Source organism: Rattus norvegicus, chromosome 1 (assembly GCF_036323735.1).
Source record: "Rattus norvegicus strain BN/NHsdMcwi chromosome 1, GRCr8, whole genome shotgun sequence".
NCBI lineage: Eukaryota > Metazoa > Chordata > Mammalia > Rodentia > Muridae > Rattus > Rattus norvegicus.
Window position 1 is genome coordinate 143,227,497 of NC_086019.1, and position 17,700 is coordinate 143,245,196.

A 17,700-nucleotide genomic window follows, 5' to 3' on the forward strand; every position below is an offset into this window, starting at 1 on the left:
AACGTCTCTAGGAAGGACCGTTAAAGGTCTTCTCACGCCACCCTACAGCACATGCAAAATCTTTGACTCCAGCCATTATAAAGGGGGCATGAATGCACTAAAATGGCAAAAAAAAAAAAACAAAAACACAAAAAAAAAAAAGACCAAACAAACATAAAATGCTTCAGGAGAATGCATTAGAGACTGGTCTCAGGTTTGTCCTCTAGCCAAGTGCCCACCCATCACTGGAGCTCTGAAGGAGGGCTGAAGGGTGAGGACAAGACGCTGCATCAGCAACCGAAGTACGGTAAGCCCTGCTGGAAACCGAGACACATGGTCGTCCTAGGACATCAGCATCACACGTGTGTGTGGAAAATGCACTCTCAGGAGGGAGGCGCCTGGGTGGGGAGGGTCCCTGTGGGGTGCATCAGCCTCAACAGCAGCACTTGTTACCATCTGCAGGGTTGCAGAGTTGTGGGAGAATGTCACTCAAGGGAGCCAGCCCAGTGTGCTCACTGCAGGACTCCGCCTGGAGAGCATGCAGCAGCCCACACAGCACCCGTTCTGGCTCCAGCTCTAGAGCCGAGACTGGTTAGTGGGTTTCTGAGCAAGTGTGTATGTGGGGAGTTCATCATTCACAAAACAGCACTGAACCTTCTGCTTCCAGGAAAACTGTATTTCAAACTTGGAAAGAGTCATAACCCGGGAAGGATTCAGCCATCACATTCCACAGACACTAGTCTCTCCTCTGGAGAGGGTTCTGGGGTCCCCACCCCGGTGTGTGTTTGTGTGTGTAGTGGTGGCATGCACCCAGGGTGTGACTTAAACCCCAGCATACAGATGCCTCTGACCACAAGACTAGGAACATGCTAGTGAGGAAACTGCTCCGAGGCAACTGTGGACCACAATGCTTGGCCATACAAAGGGCACAGAGGCAGAAGCAGCATCTGCCCTGCCCTCACCTGCATGCCTGACAGCTAACAGCTGGCCCTTCTCCCTAGTCTCTTGCCCAGTAAGTGATACAGGATCTCAGCGGCCCTTGGTGCTAGAGAGGAAGTCAGATGTGTTCAGTCCCAGCGGTGGGGCCCTGGGAAGCAGGTGGCTTGTTCCAGTCCCTGGCCCTGAGGGCAGCTGTGTGGGGGAGGCAAAAGAGCAGTGGCTTAGTGCCCTGATGCCTACCACAGCCGCGTGTATCAGAGAGCAGCAGGATGGCCAGGCAGTGTGCACTCAACTCCCTTCCCACTCTGTGAAAGGCTCAGGGTCCCAAGCTGCGACTCTAAAGGCTCAACAGGGTTCTGCTTCTGGACTTTGCTTTGCTCATCCTAAGAACTCCAGTTCAGCCCAGTCCTCCACCTTCACACAAACTGAGACAGGTTGGGAACTTTGATGTTGAGATCGCCGATGTTGATGTTCCTGGGGATCTCGGGAAGGTTGATGTTCTTCACAGCGGACACGGCCCTTGCAGGGGCTGCTGAAAGGCCACCCTGGGAGAGAGCGGGGGAGATGTTAGTCCATTTCCCAGTGTCATCTGCTGAAATCTTAAAGGAGATGACAGAGCTAAAGTGTTCCAGATGGCACATACGAGTCTTCATCCTCAAGGGTGGTCAACACAGCCCTGTTTAGCTTGTGTGCTGACCTGCAGCCTTTGTTGCTGTCCCACTATAAGCTCTGCAAAGGTGGGCTGTGTGCCCTATGCGGTTTTACAACCATGGCAACCAACACCACTCATGGCCCATTGTAGTTGTTCAATAAATACCTGCTGGTTGGGGGGCTCCAAGATGATTTGTCTAAGTCCTAAGATCTGAGGACACCCAATTTACAAAGCATAACAAATGAAACCCTTTCCTTAAGAGCCTATCTTATAGAAAAGTGCAAAGCCAGAGAAATTCTTCAAAGAAGAAAGAGTGTCAGCTTTAGGACAACTGCGTGCCAACTAATGTGGGCTGGAAAAAGACGGGCTTTGGATGTCATGTGGCAACAGGCTGGGAAGCACCAACACACACTGGAAAATCTGCAGCAGAAACACGGACTGTACTCTGCCCTCCAGGCTCAGCAGGGGAGTGGAGGGGTGACACAGACTTGAGAATCATTGTTCCTAACCCCAGCTCTCAGGATGCTTGCTCTAACCCTCCCCTCCCCTCCCTTCCCCTCCCCTCCCCTCCGCTGCACGTCTGCCTCAGCTGTTCCCAGACCCCTTGCCTGACTCACTCACTGGAAGCGTCCCAGCCTGCACTTCTCAGAAATCTCTGGCAGCCAGAGTTGTGGCTAGAAAAGCTTCTCTGACAAGATTAGTCGTCCTCACAGGAAGGACTCCTGGTTTCACAAAGCAAAGAAACTTGGAGACATTCAGAGTTGTCACTGTCCCACCATTTTTGCAGCTATGAGGTCCCCTTCCAACTGATGCTCATGTAGGGCGGAGGCAGGCCAAGACACAATGGGGCTGGCCTGGCTTTACCATGAGCTCCTCACCAAGCTCGGTGCCACATGAGGTATGGTCTTTTTCTCTTTTTCTTTTTTGGGGTTTTGGAGACAGGGTTTTTCTGTGTAGCCCTGGCTGTCCTGGACTCACTCAGTAGATCAGGCTGTCCTCAAACTCACAGAGATGTGCCTTCTTCAGTCTCCTGAGTGCTGGGATTAAAGGCCTGTGCCACCACTGCCTGGAAAGGAACTCTTTTGTTTGCTTTTTGAGACAGGGTTTTTCTTTGTAGTCCTGACTGTACTAAACTCGCTATGTAGACCAGGCTGGCCTCGAACTCCCAGAGATCAGCTGCTTCTGTGTCCTCAGTGGTGGGACACTGGCAAATTAGAGTGTGTGCACCACCACCTGGCTAGGTATGGCATTTCCAAATTGGCATGACTGTAGTTTTGAAGAAGCTTCGCTGAAAGTAAAGAATCTTGAATGTCTAGAGTCTAAAAGCTAACATGAGCTATGGCTGCTCAGAGAACAGATGCACATATGCAGCACAAATGTGAGCCATCTGCCTTTCCTTCAAACCCAAGACCTCAGGTCGCCCTACCTGTTTAATGTTTATCCTGCCTTCATGTTAGTGCAGACAAACCAAGAAAGACAGACTGGCGACCACCTCCTACAGACTTAGAGAAACAAAAGCCCACCCAGCAAACACAGCCCACCCAGGCCACCCAAGCTATACACACACTACACAAGCACAGGGTCTGCCCTCTACCCAGGCAGGACACGAGTGCAGCTGTTTCCTTACCTCCGACTTCTCCAGCCTGTTTTGAGCTTCAATTTGAGCCACGATCTCATTCATGTTTGTTTCCAACACCATCCCACCCATCACCACCTCCTGGAGGATGTAGTGCACCTGGAAGAGAGGCATCATCACTCAGCACAGCCCGGTGCCGTGGTTTCTGTTGGTGGCAGCGGCAGAGGGGTCAGACAGGCCACATTCTAATCCACAACGCGGCCCCCTCACTAGGGTTTGGTACTCTCAAGACAATGAGGTGGTGGCTGGGGCTTCCAACTCGGATAGACCACGTTTAAATTCTAGCCCTGCTGTTTGTTAGCTAGGTGGTCTTTGGCAAATTATCTTTTCAGTACTTCAGCTTCCTGAATAAATGGCCGGGTGAGATACCTAGATGGAAAACTGGACAGACAACATGTTGCTAGTGCCTGCCACAGGCTGGGCCCTACACAGGAGAGATGCTGTTCTGTCGTCCATTAGACGGTCATCACACTGGCTGGCATTAAGTAGAACCAAGCAGCTGAAATGGTCTAAGTACTTTCCTTAGCGAGAAGCTCACACAGTTTCCAGCCATCCAGCAGTTCTCTAAGCAAAACTAAATCTTGATGCATTACTGGGATGAAGCAGAGGCAATTCAACCACTACATGGGGTGACAGAAAAGCTGCCACGGAGGGGCCTGGGTGCTGTCATAACTGGTTTTAGACATGGGAATTCACCTCAGGGCTTTGTGCATGGTAGACAAGTACTCAACCACCTAACTAGTATCCCACAGCTCAGTGCTTGGTTACATTGCTCAGGAGGAGCCTCTGTCCCTATCCCTCCCGTCTCGTTTATCAACGAGATGTTACCAACCAGTGCAGGTCCGACCTGGCACTCTGTATTTCAGACTAAACCGCACCAGTGAGATTTGTAATTACTTTCTGTTAAACCAGACAGGTAGGAAGTATTACCTTCTGTTATCAAGTAAGTACTGGGCCAGCACACAGGGGGCCAGTAAAGGCCCTGGGAAAACAATTCAGCTACAGGATTGGTGGGTTTGTAAAGCTCTTGGGCTTGGCTAGGACAGCAACTTCATGCAAGGAGACTACAGACAAGGCTGAGAGGGTGGCTTGGGTTTAAAGCAGAGTATCTGTGTGTGTGTGTGTGTGTGTGTGTGTGTGTGTGTGTGTGTGTGTGTGTGTGTGTTCCTAATACCACTGACCTTCAGTCTCAAGTCAAATATCAATTTGTTGTTTGGAACCAAGAAAGTGAGGGGGAGATGTGTGTGCCTGCTCTCAGGCATTTGCCTGTATCCTCAGATTCTGCCCACAGTAAGCTGAAAGAAAGCACTAACACATGGAACTTCGATTTGTCCTTTGACCTTGGGGAAGGAGTCCATAATGAAGTAACCCCTCTGTGAAGCCATTTATTAAGTCTTACTAACCACTTCTCTGCTCGCTCCCTCTCACTTCTAAATTCTATACAATATACATTATCCATATTGTACATTAATTTATATCAGTAAGTAAATAAAACTTAATAGTAAAAGTTTCATATTTACGCAACTTAAGAAATGCTAGGCAAGACTGGTTTTCATATTATTCCTTGGAGCAACTCCATTGCTTACACTTCCCTATCAAACACTCCTCTGGATGTACGAACTGCATGGGAGTTCCTCATAAAGCAAAAACGGAATTACTGTATGACTCAACAATTCAATTTCTGAGTACACACTGAAAAAGCTGAAAGCAGAGACTCAAAGAGATATTTATAAACCCATGTTCACCTCAGCAATAGTCACAAAGGACAAAAAATAGAAGCAACCAAGCGTCTACTTTCAGATGAATGGATTAATAAACTATGATATGTCTGCCTTTAAAAGAGAGGAGTTTTACACATGCACACACCCGTACACTGCAGAAAAAAACTCCAGGACATGTTGTAAATAAGCTAGATTAAACACAAGGAGATAACTACAAAATGGGGTGGTGGTGTGAGACTTTAATCCCAGCATTCAAGAAGCACAGGCATGTGAGTCTGAGCTTCAGGACAGCCTGATCTACAGAGAAACCCTGCCACAAAAAACAAACAAGCAAAAGTAAACCAAGCCAAAATAAAACAAACAAAAAGACATACTAGGGGGTTGGGGATTTGGCTCAGTGGTAGAGCGCTTGCCTAGCAAGCGCAAGGCCCTGGGTTCGGTCCCCAGCTCCGAAAAAAAAAAAAAAAAAAGACATACTATAGGGATTCATTTTGTGAGGTACCTGAAGCTGTCAAACATAGAAACGGAGCGGAGTGGGGATGGGCAGGGCAGTGTGCTCAGTGTGCAGGGCGGATGAAGACCTCTGCAGATGGACAGCAGAAACGCACGCCTCACAAGCACTCTTGGTGTCTCACTGTCTTCCACTTAACCCACCTCTTCTTAATTAGTACAAAGCAAGGCTTTCTTTGAGTATCAACCTTGTGCCAAGTGCTTCATAGAACTTGTTTTAATTTTACATTACTTATTTGAGTTCGGTCATTGTGATGGTTAGTTTTGAACGTCAACTTGCCACAACTTAGAATCACCTGGGAAGAGAGTCTGAGTTGAGTAACTGTCTTTACCGAGTGATGGCAGTAGTTCTCAAACTTCCTAATGTAGAGACCCTAACACAGTTCCTCTTGTTGTGGTAAGCCCAACCATAAAATTACTTTTGTTGCTACTGTTATGAACTGTAATGTGAGTATCTGATACACAACCCTGTGAAAGGGTTGTCCAACCCATGAATGGGTGGAGAAGCACTGGTCTGTGGGTATGACTACTTTCATTGTTAACTGATATAGGGTGACAGCCCATTGTGGTTAGCACCCATGGCCTAGGTGGTAGTGGTCCTGAACTATAGAGGACAGGAGGAAGGCACGAGAGCAAGCAGGTAGTGTGGTGGACCCATCTGTCTCTGTGTAGGAGATGTACCAGGTACTTCAACTCCCGCTACTGTACCTCACCATGTGAGACTGGAACTGTAAGCCAGATAAGCCTTTCACCACAGCTACTGCCAGGGCCTTTCACCACAGCAACAGAAGTGAAAGGAGGACGGCTCCTTCATTTCATATCTGAGAAAATGCAATGGGTTCTGCAGCTCCAGGAGCCATGGGTTCTAGAATCAGGTGCTGAGTATGGGTACAGCTGACCCTTGAACCTGTCACCGCATTCACCTATGACCCCAGTGCACATAGCATCACTGTAAGACTTGCGGTTGCTGTGATGGTTCCTGTGGGAACTCTGCAATGTTTCACCTCAGGGCCCAATGCACAATGTACAATGCAGAGTAACTATGCTGAAAGGGTAAAAGGCCTTCCCACATCGTACTCCTTGGGCTTCAGAGATTCAGAAGACAGAGGAAAGTGTGACTGCAGAAGCTTTATGAACAAAATATAGCAAAAGACCTCATCTATAACATTGTGGGAATCAGAAGATATGAAAAACTGTTAGGTACTTTTGTTTTGTTTTTGAGACAGAGTTTTTCTGTGTAGCCCTGGCTGTTCTGAAACTCACTCTGTAGATTAGGCTGGCCTCAAACTCAGAGATTCATCTGCCTCTGCTTCCTGAGTCCTAGGACCAAAGGTGGGCACCACTACTACACTACTACACATAACCACTACCTGGTGAGAACTTCTAATTTGAACATGAAGACAGAATTCCCACATTCAAGTGTGTTCTAAATATAACAAGGAGAAATGAAACTGCAAACCCATTTTCAACAAAACCAGAAGAAAACACAAATCCTAAAGCCCCAAATAGTGGCAAAGAGACCAGAGCAGGGAGTTCAGGCAAGGCTCCCTTTACTTCACAGAAGGAAAAGATGTGATGGCAGCAAGGATGGCAGCTAGTGATCTCAGAAGGCCTGTCCACATACACTTCCTGATGGCAGCTAGTGATCTCAGAAGGCCTGTCCACACACACTTCCTGATGGCAGCTAGTGATCTCAGAAGGCCTGTCCAAATACACTTTCTGATGGCAACGCACACACCAACAACATTCTTTGCAGATGGAGGGCTGAAATTTCCTTGGACATAGAGTTGGGACTGCATCAAAAAAAATACACAAGCCTGCTGTTTGTGCCTCACAGATTGGTCCCTGTGGCAGCAGGAAACGTCTTTACACTGGGGAAGCTCCTGGGTGCTTAGCTTTATTAGCTGCCTAGAAATAAGGTTAACTGATTTCAACTATAGCTCTCTAACATGGGAACAACAGAGCCCAATCTAGAATACCCTCCCACCAAACAAAATTCCTAAAAATATCTGACACTTGAAAAGCAAACTCATTTAAAGATGTTTATAAAGAGAAGTCTCATAGGAGCTAAATAAGGAAACGACAAAGAAAATTAGGAAACCAGAAAATCAAACAGTAGACAAAGATCACAGACTAGAACAGTGATGCTAGGAGTAGTCACAGCATTGAGACATGAGAGCCAAGAAAAGACAGGGCAGAAGAGACAGCTCAGCGGAGCAGCACTAGAGCACTAGTATGCAAAGACCTTAGTCTGATCCAGTTCTACAGAGAAAGCAAATACAATTTAAAAGATGTACTTGGGGAGCATGGTGGTGCAAACTTATAATCCCAGCTACTCAAGAAGTCAAGGGAGGAGAAACAGTTGTATCTATGAAGCAAGAACTCGAAGTAGGAAATGGAGAGATTATAACAGAGAGGGAGACTAGAAGATGAGGAAGTGTGTCATAGTGGGACTCAGGAGCAAAGTGGAAGGAAAAAGAAATTACAGGATTGAAGGAACAAATAGAAAATCTAGAGACGTCACTGAACAAATGAAGAGCAAAAGGAAAGGAGTAAGAGAAAAATGAAAGAAACAATTAGAGGGGGGAGAGCTGGGAGGTGAGCTGGTGGAGTGCTTGCCTGGCACGCCCAGGCCCTGGGGCTCAGGTCCAGCACTGCATAAGGCAGGTGCTGGTACATGCTTAGGATCCCAGCACTAGAGAGGTAGAAGCAGGAGGGTCTGAAGTTCAAGGTCGGCTATAACTTCAAGGTCAGCCTCAGCTATACAGGGAGTTTGAAGCCAGTCTCCAAACCCAAACCAAACTTAATACGAGCAGAAAGCAGTCATGTTCTCTTGGACACAGTGAACTTATGGATTTTATGCCCAGATGATCACTCCTAAGTTTTTCTTGAGGAATCCAGAATATGTGTGACAATCAAGAGGCAACTCAGAAAGACTACGGCATAAAGAAAGCATCAGTTGTGAGTGGGATCAGCTTCAGGGTTCCATGCCTCAATAATGAAAACAAGCAAGGACTAGAAGAAAAGGGAGGGGAGGAGGGAAGAGACCAAGGAGCACATCCCCTTCAACAGCTGACAGTCCACAGATAGCATGGTGGCACTCCAGATACGCTGATTAGGGTTCTGAATATGATTTTTGTGCCAAGTCCAAACCTACTCTCATTTGCTACAAACACAGCTCCAAGAGCCACCAGTTAAGGCCAAGGTCTCTCCTGGATGATTAGTTCTACGCCATTAGCTTATACAGTTCCTCCAGAAGGTGTCCTTTATCACTGCATTGTTCTAGAAGAGAACTTGCCAGTCTAGTGCCCACATCCTGGCACCCAGAGTAGGAGTCAGGAAGATCATGAGTTCTAGACCAGCCTAGGTACAGAGTGAGAGAGACCCTGCCTCAAAAGCCAAAAATCTCTCCTGTGCTGTTTTTAGGGAAGAGGTTGTTGGGAAGAACGTGGTGTTCATCAGGAGTCGGGGGTAAAGGAGGATAATGAAAGGTGAATATGATCAAAGTATATTTCACATATGTATGAAACGATGAAAAAGGCACTCTATGCATCCCCCCCAAAGGAAAACCCCAGCACCTGTATGTGACAGTAAGTAGAGAATCCTTCTAGATGCCTTTATTTTATTTTGTTTTCTTTTATTTGAAATAGGGTCTCTTTGTATAGACCTGGCTGTCCTAGAACTCTCTGTGATCAGACTAGTCTCAAACTCACAGCAATCCACCTGCCTCTGCTGCCCAGTTTGCTAGGATTAAAGGCATACGGCACTACATCTTTCTACAGCATTCTGCTTAACTTTTTTTTTTCTTTTTTTTTTTTTTCAGAGCTCGGGACCGAACCCAGGGCCTTCCGCTTCCTAGGCAAGCGCTCTACCACTGAGCTAAATCCCCAACCTCTGCTTAACTTTTACATGTAATTAAATTCCATCATTGTAATATTCATGAAAACAGCACGAGCACCCTTTTCTAGGTGCATGGCTCTGTGATGTAAGTACGCCAAGGATGAATGAACAGCAGCCCACAGTAACCTTGCATGCCAGTCAGCAATTCTAAATAAAAGGTAGTAAAACTTATCAGAGTGGGTAAGAGTGAGCTGAGGCTGCTGGAGGCCGCCAACCACAGGTGTGGGAAGCTCACAGCTAAGAAACGAAACTGAACCTGGGCACCTGTCGAACTGAAGATATGGGCAGAGAACAAAGAAGGGCTCTGTGAGAGGACAGGCGGTGGCTGATGGGCTCACCTGGAGGATGCCAGCAGAAATCTAGGTAAATACCTGAGAGAACACTGAGAGTTAAAGTACTGTCCCAATGAAAGGAGGGTGGGAGGAGAGGAAGCACCTGAGTCATGTAGATGATACGCAAATACTGGGACTATGGAGAGTTTGGTGTGATACTGTGTCTCTTAGTAATGTCAGAAGCTACACCCATAACACCTCACCAACATGACTGTCCCAATATGAGCTGAACGAGAATGAGACCAGAGGACTGGCAAACTGAATGGGAAAGAGCCCACGAGGCTCACCCTCCACAGAGAAGTCTAGGCAATGAACAGTGGTCTTCCCCACAAAGGGCACACCCACTGCTTGTTCAGTGCCACATGGTCAGTGGTGAGGACACGAGTACAGTCACACTGTACAGACTGAGCAGTTATATTTAGGTATACGTACATACAGATACGTATGTACACGTTACGTGTGCACATAACAACAACTCCTGAAAGAAGAGGCCACAAATTTGAAGTAGGGTTCGGGAAGGGCGCATGGAAGGATTTAAAGAGAGGGAAGGGAAGGGAGAAACGTAATTATAATCGCAAAAATAAAAAGCAAACAAGAAAAGATGAGACTAGAAGACAGCAAAGGCCCAGAGCCTGGCAGCTAGCAAGCAGTGTGCACTGAAGAAGCACAAATTATCACCATAATAGTCTTCTCTTGGTTCAGTGAACATTTATCATGATATTAACAAAATATATTCAGAATTGCTTATTGGAGTTTAGATAAGAAGTGCCATTTGATTTCTAAGCTCTTGGCCAATCCAATGGTCCTCTGACCTAGAAATACTTTGAAGAGAGAGAGAGTTTATCTGAGCGTACGGTTTAAGACAGCCCGAAGAGAACAATCTGATATGAGAATGTAGGTGAAAGATGCGTCTGAAGTCTTAAGAGTTTGCACAATGTCAGGGAGCAGCTGGGGTTTCCTGAGGTTCATTTGCATAAATCTATGGCCACACTTTAATGAATGAAAGCTGATCTACAGTTCTACACTACTTAAATTTTTTCTCTTGAAACCCCTATCTCACAATAGCCAAAAGTAGGGGTGATTTTCAGCTAACTTGCCAGAGGCTCTGCAGACCCTCTACAGATACTCCGACCCATGGCAGTTTTGCCTCTGCTCTGCCCCATCCTAACTCCCACTCGGATACCTGTATCTCTTCAGTCTTTATTATCTAAAAAGCTGTTACATCTTTCTCTATATCTGGACTGACTAAACATCTAATATTTCTTATACAGTTTTCTGCCAGTAGAAGTCACCTTTTTGAAGCAGGGCATGGCGGTGCACATTCGTAATCTCAGCACTTGGGAGGCTGAGGCAGGAGGACACTCTTGTGAGTATGAGGATAGCCTGGACTATGAGAGTGTCTGTGTAAGGGGCATACTCTGAGGTGACGTAAGCGTCCTTTCAGACAGGAATGTGGCAGTTCGTCCCAGTACTGACAGATGAAAACGGAGTATTATGTGATGTGTACTGAGAGTACCGACGATGCTTAAGGATAACACTTAAGGATAACACAAAGCCTCTATGGCCATACAAAAGTTGACCAGCAGCTCTGCTACAGATGTGCCAGACAGAGGGAAAATAAGACTGAAAAGCATGAGAAATGTTACATTTCTTGAAAGTTGCAGAGTGTTCACACATAGAATATACACGCAGCACGCTTAAGGATCTGGGTCTGATCCTCGGCACAAGAGGAAGAAGGCTGCCCGCCTGCTCTGGGACCTCCCAGGAGAAAGGAAGCACTTTCCCAAATGAGAGCTAGGGTTTAGAATGCTGCCAACTGAGATCTGCCAATTCCTACATCTTGCTGCCTTCAACCCATCCTTTGTGGTGACCCTGCTAAAGAGTTCTGTGAAATCAAAAACACTCTTCCAGGTTTGGGGTTCTGACTACCCAGGACTGAGCCACCTCAGTCAAGGACGTTAAGGACCTCTGCTGGTGGAGTCTACACTTTCTCAGTGAAGACTGAGTGTCTACAGAGACACTGAAGTCAGGGCACTGTGGTGCTGCTCTTTGCAGGTCTCTTGTCTAATGTGATCCTTTGAGGTTCCCTGTTACATCTCCTGTGGGTGCCCAGAGCAATGTGCGTCTGAGTCACAAAGTCATACCTGCTGTGACAAAGGGTCCAATACTAGGCTGACGTGACACATTTGTTGATCTGGCACGGCCTCAAACTTGGCCCTCTGAAACTCCACGTCAGATAAAGCCGATTAAAATGAGCCTGGTGGCTTCATGGCAAGATTGACAAAAGTACAACAGGAAGGACACAGATGCCACTTCACAGTTACAGCAACTTTTGAGGGTGGAGACAAGTCAGTTTCAATAGCCTTTCCCAAGGACACAGAGACCAGACCTCCAAGGGTCCCTCCTGTCCCTGGGATGAATCAAAGGACATTCTGCCTTTAAATGTGTCAGCAGTCACTACCTCTGGGAGCAAACTGTCTGGGAAGAGGAAGGGCACGGCAAAGCACTGGAGTCAGGCTTCTCTAGTCTTCCAACCTGAACTTGGCCGTGCTCCAAAGCTAAAGCAGCCACCTTCGCCAACAAATACAGAAAGTGAAGCACGAGGAGTCAGCTTCAATCCCCAATGGTACCCAAAATGAGGTGCCTCAGAACACCTCCAGCACTGACTCCACAATACAGGCAGCTCTCGGTGGGCGGGGCTGGCAGGACCCCATCCTGGAGGCTTCTGGGCAGGGAGGGAGGTAACATCTCTTTGGACACAATCAGCCCTTTAACCACACCACAGCCTTAGCTTACTGATAGTCACAGAGACCTTACTAGAGCAATTCCAATTCCTCACAGGATAAAATCTTACAAGACAGAGGCACATACTCCTGCCTGGCCATTGATGAGATAGAATCAAAAAAATATAACCGGGGTTGGGGATTTAGCTCTGTGGTAGAGCGCTTGCCTAGCAAGCGCAAGGCCCTGGGTTCGGTCCCCAGCTCCGAAAAAAAAAAAAAAGAAAAAAAAATAACCAAATATAAAAGAACATGGTCACCCTGCTTATGTTAGACAACCAAGATATCAAGTTCACAACACTCATGCTTTAACAAGGAATCCCCACTCACCTACAAACCAAGCTTGGATAGATAATATTTTCTATTTCTTCTGGGCTTAGATTGTATCAGTAATTTCTATGAAAAGCCTTCAGAGAGTAAGTAGAGAAGACATTCTTGGGGTACAGGGTGGGTCATTTTTTGTCTGCTAGACAGTATATGCTGTGAGAGAACCAGAGTGGACTCAGCACAGACTGGGGAGAAATGACCTTGGCTTCAGGTGGGTTTCTAGTTTTCATTTATTCCATATAAGAAAGAAATGAAGAGCTCAAAGGTAGAACCATGCCCTAGAGACCCGGTGAGTGAGCCTCTTCTCTCTTGACTACTCTCACTCTGGAGCCTAGTGCCCCAGAGTCTCAAGACACACAGAGCACTACTTCTCTCGGCCTGTAATCTGCCTTATGATTCTATGCCAAAAGGAAGTGCGATCATCAGATTTGACCACTGGTGGTGGCTTGTGCCCTCCTTTTCCTAGAGGCTTTGCTTTCAGTGGTAGTGACTGTTGTAGGGTTAGAGGCAGAATGTTCTTTGACTTGACTGAGACGTGAACCAGGGCTGGAGGTCCTAGCACCTGGTGTCCTTGGGAAGGGCTTGTCTCCACCCTCAACATAGGGATATTGCAATACACATCATGGAGGGCATAAGGAAGCAGGCATATTTGGTTCCACAGAGGAACTAGGGAGATAAAGCGGGGCAGGAAAGAGTTGATTCTTGAACCACCATCATGTTATTTTAATGGAAACTTTCTGAAGGTGTGTTACATATTCCCATGACTCTAAAATAGAGTCATGTTTAGCACCCTCATCCATCCCAGTTAAGATCAATTAATGTGCTGTTCCATAACACAGAGATGCCTGTAGAAGCTCAGATACACAGCTGTTTGGTCCTAGCGCCCAGGCCTACTGCACAGAGATAATGTGCTCTGTTAAAATATCCATTCAGCCTCACTATCTTTTCGAGTATGTTTAACATCACATAATGCTAAGTGCTGAGATGAAGAGCAATGATTAGATGTGAACCATGTCCTCAAGCACTTGGAGTCAACAAAGATAAGACCTGTACAGAACTAACTATTATAAAGGAAGATTGCATGAGTACCATGACCCACACAGAATGCTATGTCAGCTCGGGGGTGGGGTGGAGTGGGGCCTGAGACTAAGTGTCTGTGCTGAGGGGGGAGGGGGGGTGCAAATCACCTAGCAACTGGATTTTCTTCTTCTGGAGATTCTACAGTGAAATCTACACCACTCGCTACCTTCGTGATCTATGCTCTCTGAGGACTTACACTTGACCTAGCCAACTGCACACTGCTCCTTAGTGCTAACCTTTAAAAAGAAACCAATTCCCATTACAAGTTAGGGTTCTCTAAATGTGTTTTTGTTTTCGTTTTTATTTTTTTCTTTTTTGGTTCAGGGGATCAGATGATCTCATTGTGCATAAGAGCAAATGTTCTACCTCTGAGCTACATCCCTAACTTAACTCTCTAAAGGTGCTTTGTGGGGCTGGGAAAATGGCCTTGTATTAAGAGTGCTTACTGGAGTCTGGATCCCTATACTGACATGACAACCAAGGCAACACACACACACACACACACACACACACACACACACACACACACACACACTCAATGCATACACTTTTGTGGACACATACACAAATAGCTAAATTGTTTTTATATTTTAGTCATCTAAAGCTGAAGCTGGAACTCAATGGTAGAATGTTTGCCTAGCGTGTGTGAGCTCTTCAACTCAATCCCTAGGACAGCAAGAAACAGAGGAGGTGAGAAAGGAAGGGAAGGGAGGGAGGAAAACAATGAGTCTGCATGCTGAAGTCAGGAAAAGGGTGCACACATGTCATCCCAGTACTGGGAGGCTGAGAGAAAAGGATGGCTGAAAGTTCAAGCCCAGCCTAGGAAAAACAAAACCGAAGTTCTAACAGGACACTTCTTTCTAGTCTACCATTCATTTCTCTTCATCTACCTGCTTGCACTACTGCTCTGAAGTCCACATGGTACTGAGCACAGAGGACAATCCCGCCCCGATCTTCTTGAATTTTGTCCTTGTCCTAGATAACTGTGGACTAACAGAACATGACTCCAGTCCATCGGTTCCCATGTTTAGGATGCTAAAGCAAGAGAGAACACTACAGGTAGTGTGACTCAGACACACACACACACACACACACACTCACACTCTCTACTGTTTATCACTGTGTAGCTGGGAAGACGCTGGCTTCGTCTCTGTGCACTTCTTTACCTGAACCTTAGCTTCCTAGCCTAAGGATAAAGATGATGCAGGAAGAAGACTATTGCATGGTGTACCAGGCGCACCTGCTCACTCTGGCTGACAAAGCAAATACCTGATTGGGGCTGGTCACTCAGTGGCTGTTCTCAAAGCTACCTTGTTGTCTCATTTAACTCTTGCCCCATACCAGAATCCAATTTTCATCTCCTTCAGCTCAGAGAAGACAGGTACTCAGTGCTGACCCAGAAGTAACTGTCAGAAACTAACTGTAATAAAAGAACTGTCTACTGTCAAACAGAACTCTCAAAAATGTCTCCAATGCATCAGTCACACCATGCAACAAACCATTTCCATTCCCTGGTGTAGCTGTATCATTTAGCGCAATGACGATGAAAAAGCCCTGTCCTCTACTTGGATCCTAACACCCTTCCTAATCAGAACAATCACAGTACAGTCAGGTAAATGAAGCCCTTCATTTAACCATCAGCAGTGATCCCAAATGCTGGACTGCAAACCTGTCTTTAGGTTGTGACCTCTAATCCCACAGTTCCTGTTCCTTCTGAACCATTTCCACAAAAAAGCTCTGGGTCTCACTCTATGGTCACCTTTTTCCATGCTGGGACAAAGACATACAAAGCAATAATATCCCTGAAGACAAGCTATATAGGTGTTCAGTGCTATATAGTTCAGTGTCACTAGGCACCCAGCTAATGGAGGAAATGGCAACAGGTGAAGCTGGAAAGGAAGGTGGGAGAGATTGCGGCAGTCATTCGTGTGCTATCCAGGGGTTCTGAGCTCACCATTTATGTAGTAGTCCCAAGGATTTTCTACACTCAGGAAAACTCACTTGCTTAACCAGTCAGGGTCATTTAACATTATTAAGGGTTTCCAGGAAGGTGGAAGGAAGGGAGAGGAAAGAACACAGTATGCCTGTCTTCTTGCAAGTGTTTCCGTCATTTAGATGTGGGCAGACAGTTAACATGCCTTAGGAAAAGGACTATAGTCAGAGTTAACAGTTGTGGAAGCAGAGGACTCACGGGAAGAAAGTAAAAATAAATGCAAACTCAGCACTAATTGAGCTAATAATTACTAACTCCAGTCCCCAATAAGCAAAGGTATGCAGGTCTATACTTACCAGATCCACAACCTCACTGGTTTTATGTGGCTATAAAGAAAAGTGTTACAAATTAAACTATGACATGCTGGTGATTTGACATGGTAAATCATAACTATTCCACAAAGAAGTGAACTACAGAGCTGATGAGGCCTGTCCAAGCACTTGCCTGGACCATGAAAGGTGTAATCAGTTCATGTGTCCTGAAAAATCAGAAGGGACAGTTACTGTAACCTGCAAAATCCATGAACCGTGTCCAGGATTTAGTTATTTAGTTTATTTCTCTGTTAGCTGGCTCACGTCAGGAAAAGGTTCAGGAACTTACTCCCCAGCAGAAGCTTAACTTCTCAAGACATAGGCAGCTAAGGCCGCAGAAGCTCAACAGTGAGCAAATGTAAGTGTCCTGTGCAGTTTCCACAGGCGCCGAACACTGGGCCCTGAAGCACGCACCGGGCCGATCACTTCACCGGGCACCCACTCCCTACGCTCCCAGAGGCTGTGAAGTTAATTACAGTTTCTAGGCTAGGGAAAAGATAATCTGCAGACAACTTATCATTTTACCTGGCCTCAAACTCAGACTTTGCTTTATGGCAATAGAGTGTGATTTAACTGTTTATTGCAGTAGACAATAAAGGAGAGGAAGAAGGGAAAAGAGAAAGAAAGGGAGGAATGGAAGAAGCAACACACACACGCACACAGGCACACACGCACGCACACACAGGCACACACGCACCAGCTATTATGTGGGCATGGAGCCTTCCTGTAAAGTTGTCTCTACACTTCCCTAGCTTCTCTCTGCACGAGTTTCTCCTGTAACCATGGTTTGCAGTGATCTCCCCATTCCTTCCTATATCTCCTGCTCCTCGTCTCTGACTCCTTCCTACCTTCTGTGGTCCAGTCATGGAGTCATCTGCCTCTTTTCAAGCATCAAGGTCTTTTTATAAGTTGCTGCAGGAGCCTGGAATGCTCTGCTCCAGTGTCACGTCTCTCTTCTCTTCTTTCTGTTCAATCAGACACCTTCTCCTTACCCTACACAAACATCAGGTCATGTCCACCTCAGCCTCAAGTTCCTGTATTGTGCCCTCTCTACAGTCATTGCTAGTTAACATACATCACATTTTATCTTCCCCCCATTTTGGCAGGAATGCTTTATTACTTCTTTCTCCAGCCCTAAAACAGGGGATGCATGAATTCACAGTAATTGCAGTCAATATGTGCCAGTGTGTAACTGGAAATATTTGAACAAGACAGTCTGACCACTACTTTCACAATACTACAAAATACCCAGAGGGGAAGCAAGCCGAGTAATTAGTTACTATGTTCTAAGCACGTTATATGGATGAGTCTCACGTCAAGGACTATGGCAAAAGCCACAGACTTCCTAAGTGGTAAAGGAGCTAGGATTCAAGTCCAGCCATCCAGGCCTGAGTCTCTGCTCCTCACCACACCATAAACAGAGACATACCGTGAAGGCTGCAGCTACAAAGCAGTCAAGGATGTTGGGGACACACAGGTAGCCTGCTTTAGTCTGCAAGTGGGACAGGTGCCACAAAGACTTTGTGAAGACTAGCTTCGC

General features: G+C 46.4%; 1 protein-coding gene across 1 annotated transcript in view; it reads right to left on the reverse strand.

Moving 5' to 3' along the window:
• Positions 1-634: 634 nt before the first annotated feature.
• Ap3s2 (adaptor related protein complex 3 subunit sigma 2) overlaps positions 635-17,700 on the reverse strand; it is a 40,443-nt gene continuing 23,377 nt past the window's right edge. Inside the window, 2 exon segments of the mRNA NM_001115039.1 lie at positions 635-1,463; positions 3,198-3,305. Of these exon segments, the coding sequence (NP_001108511.1) occupies positions 1,335-1,463; positions 3,198-3,305 (237 nt within the window). The 3' untranslated portion in view covers positions 635-1,334.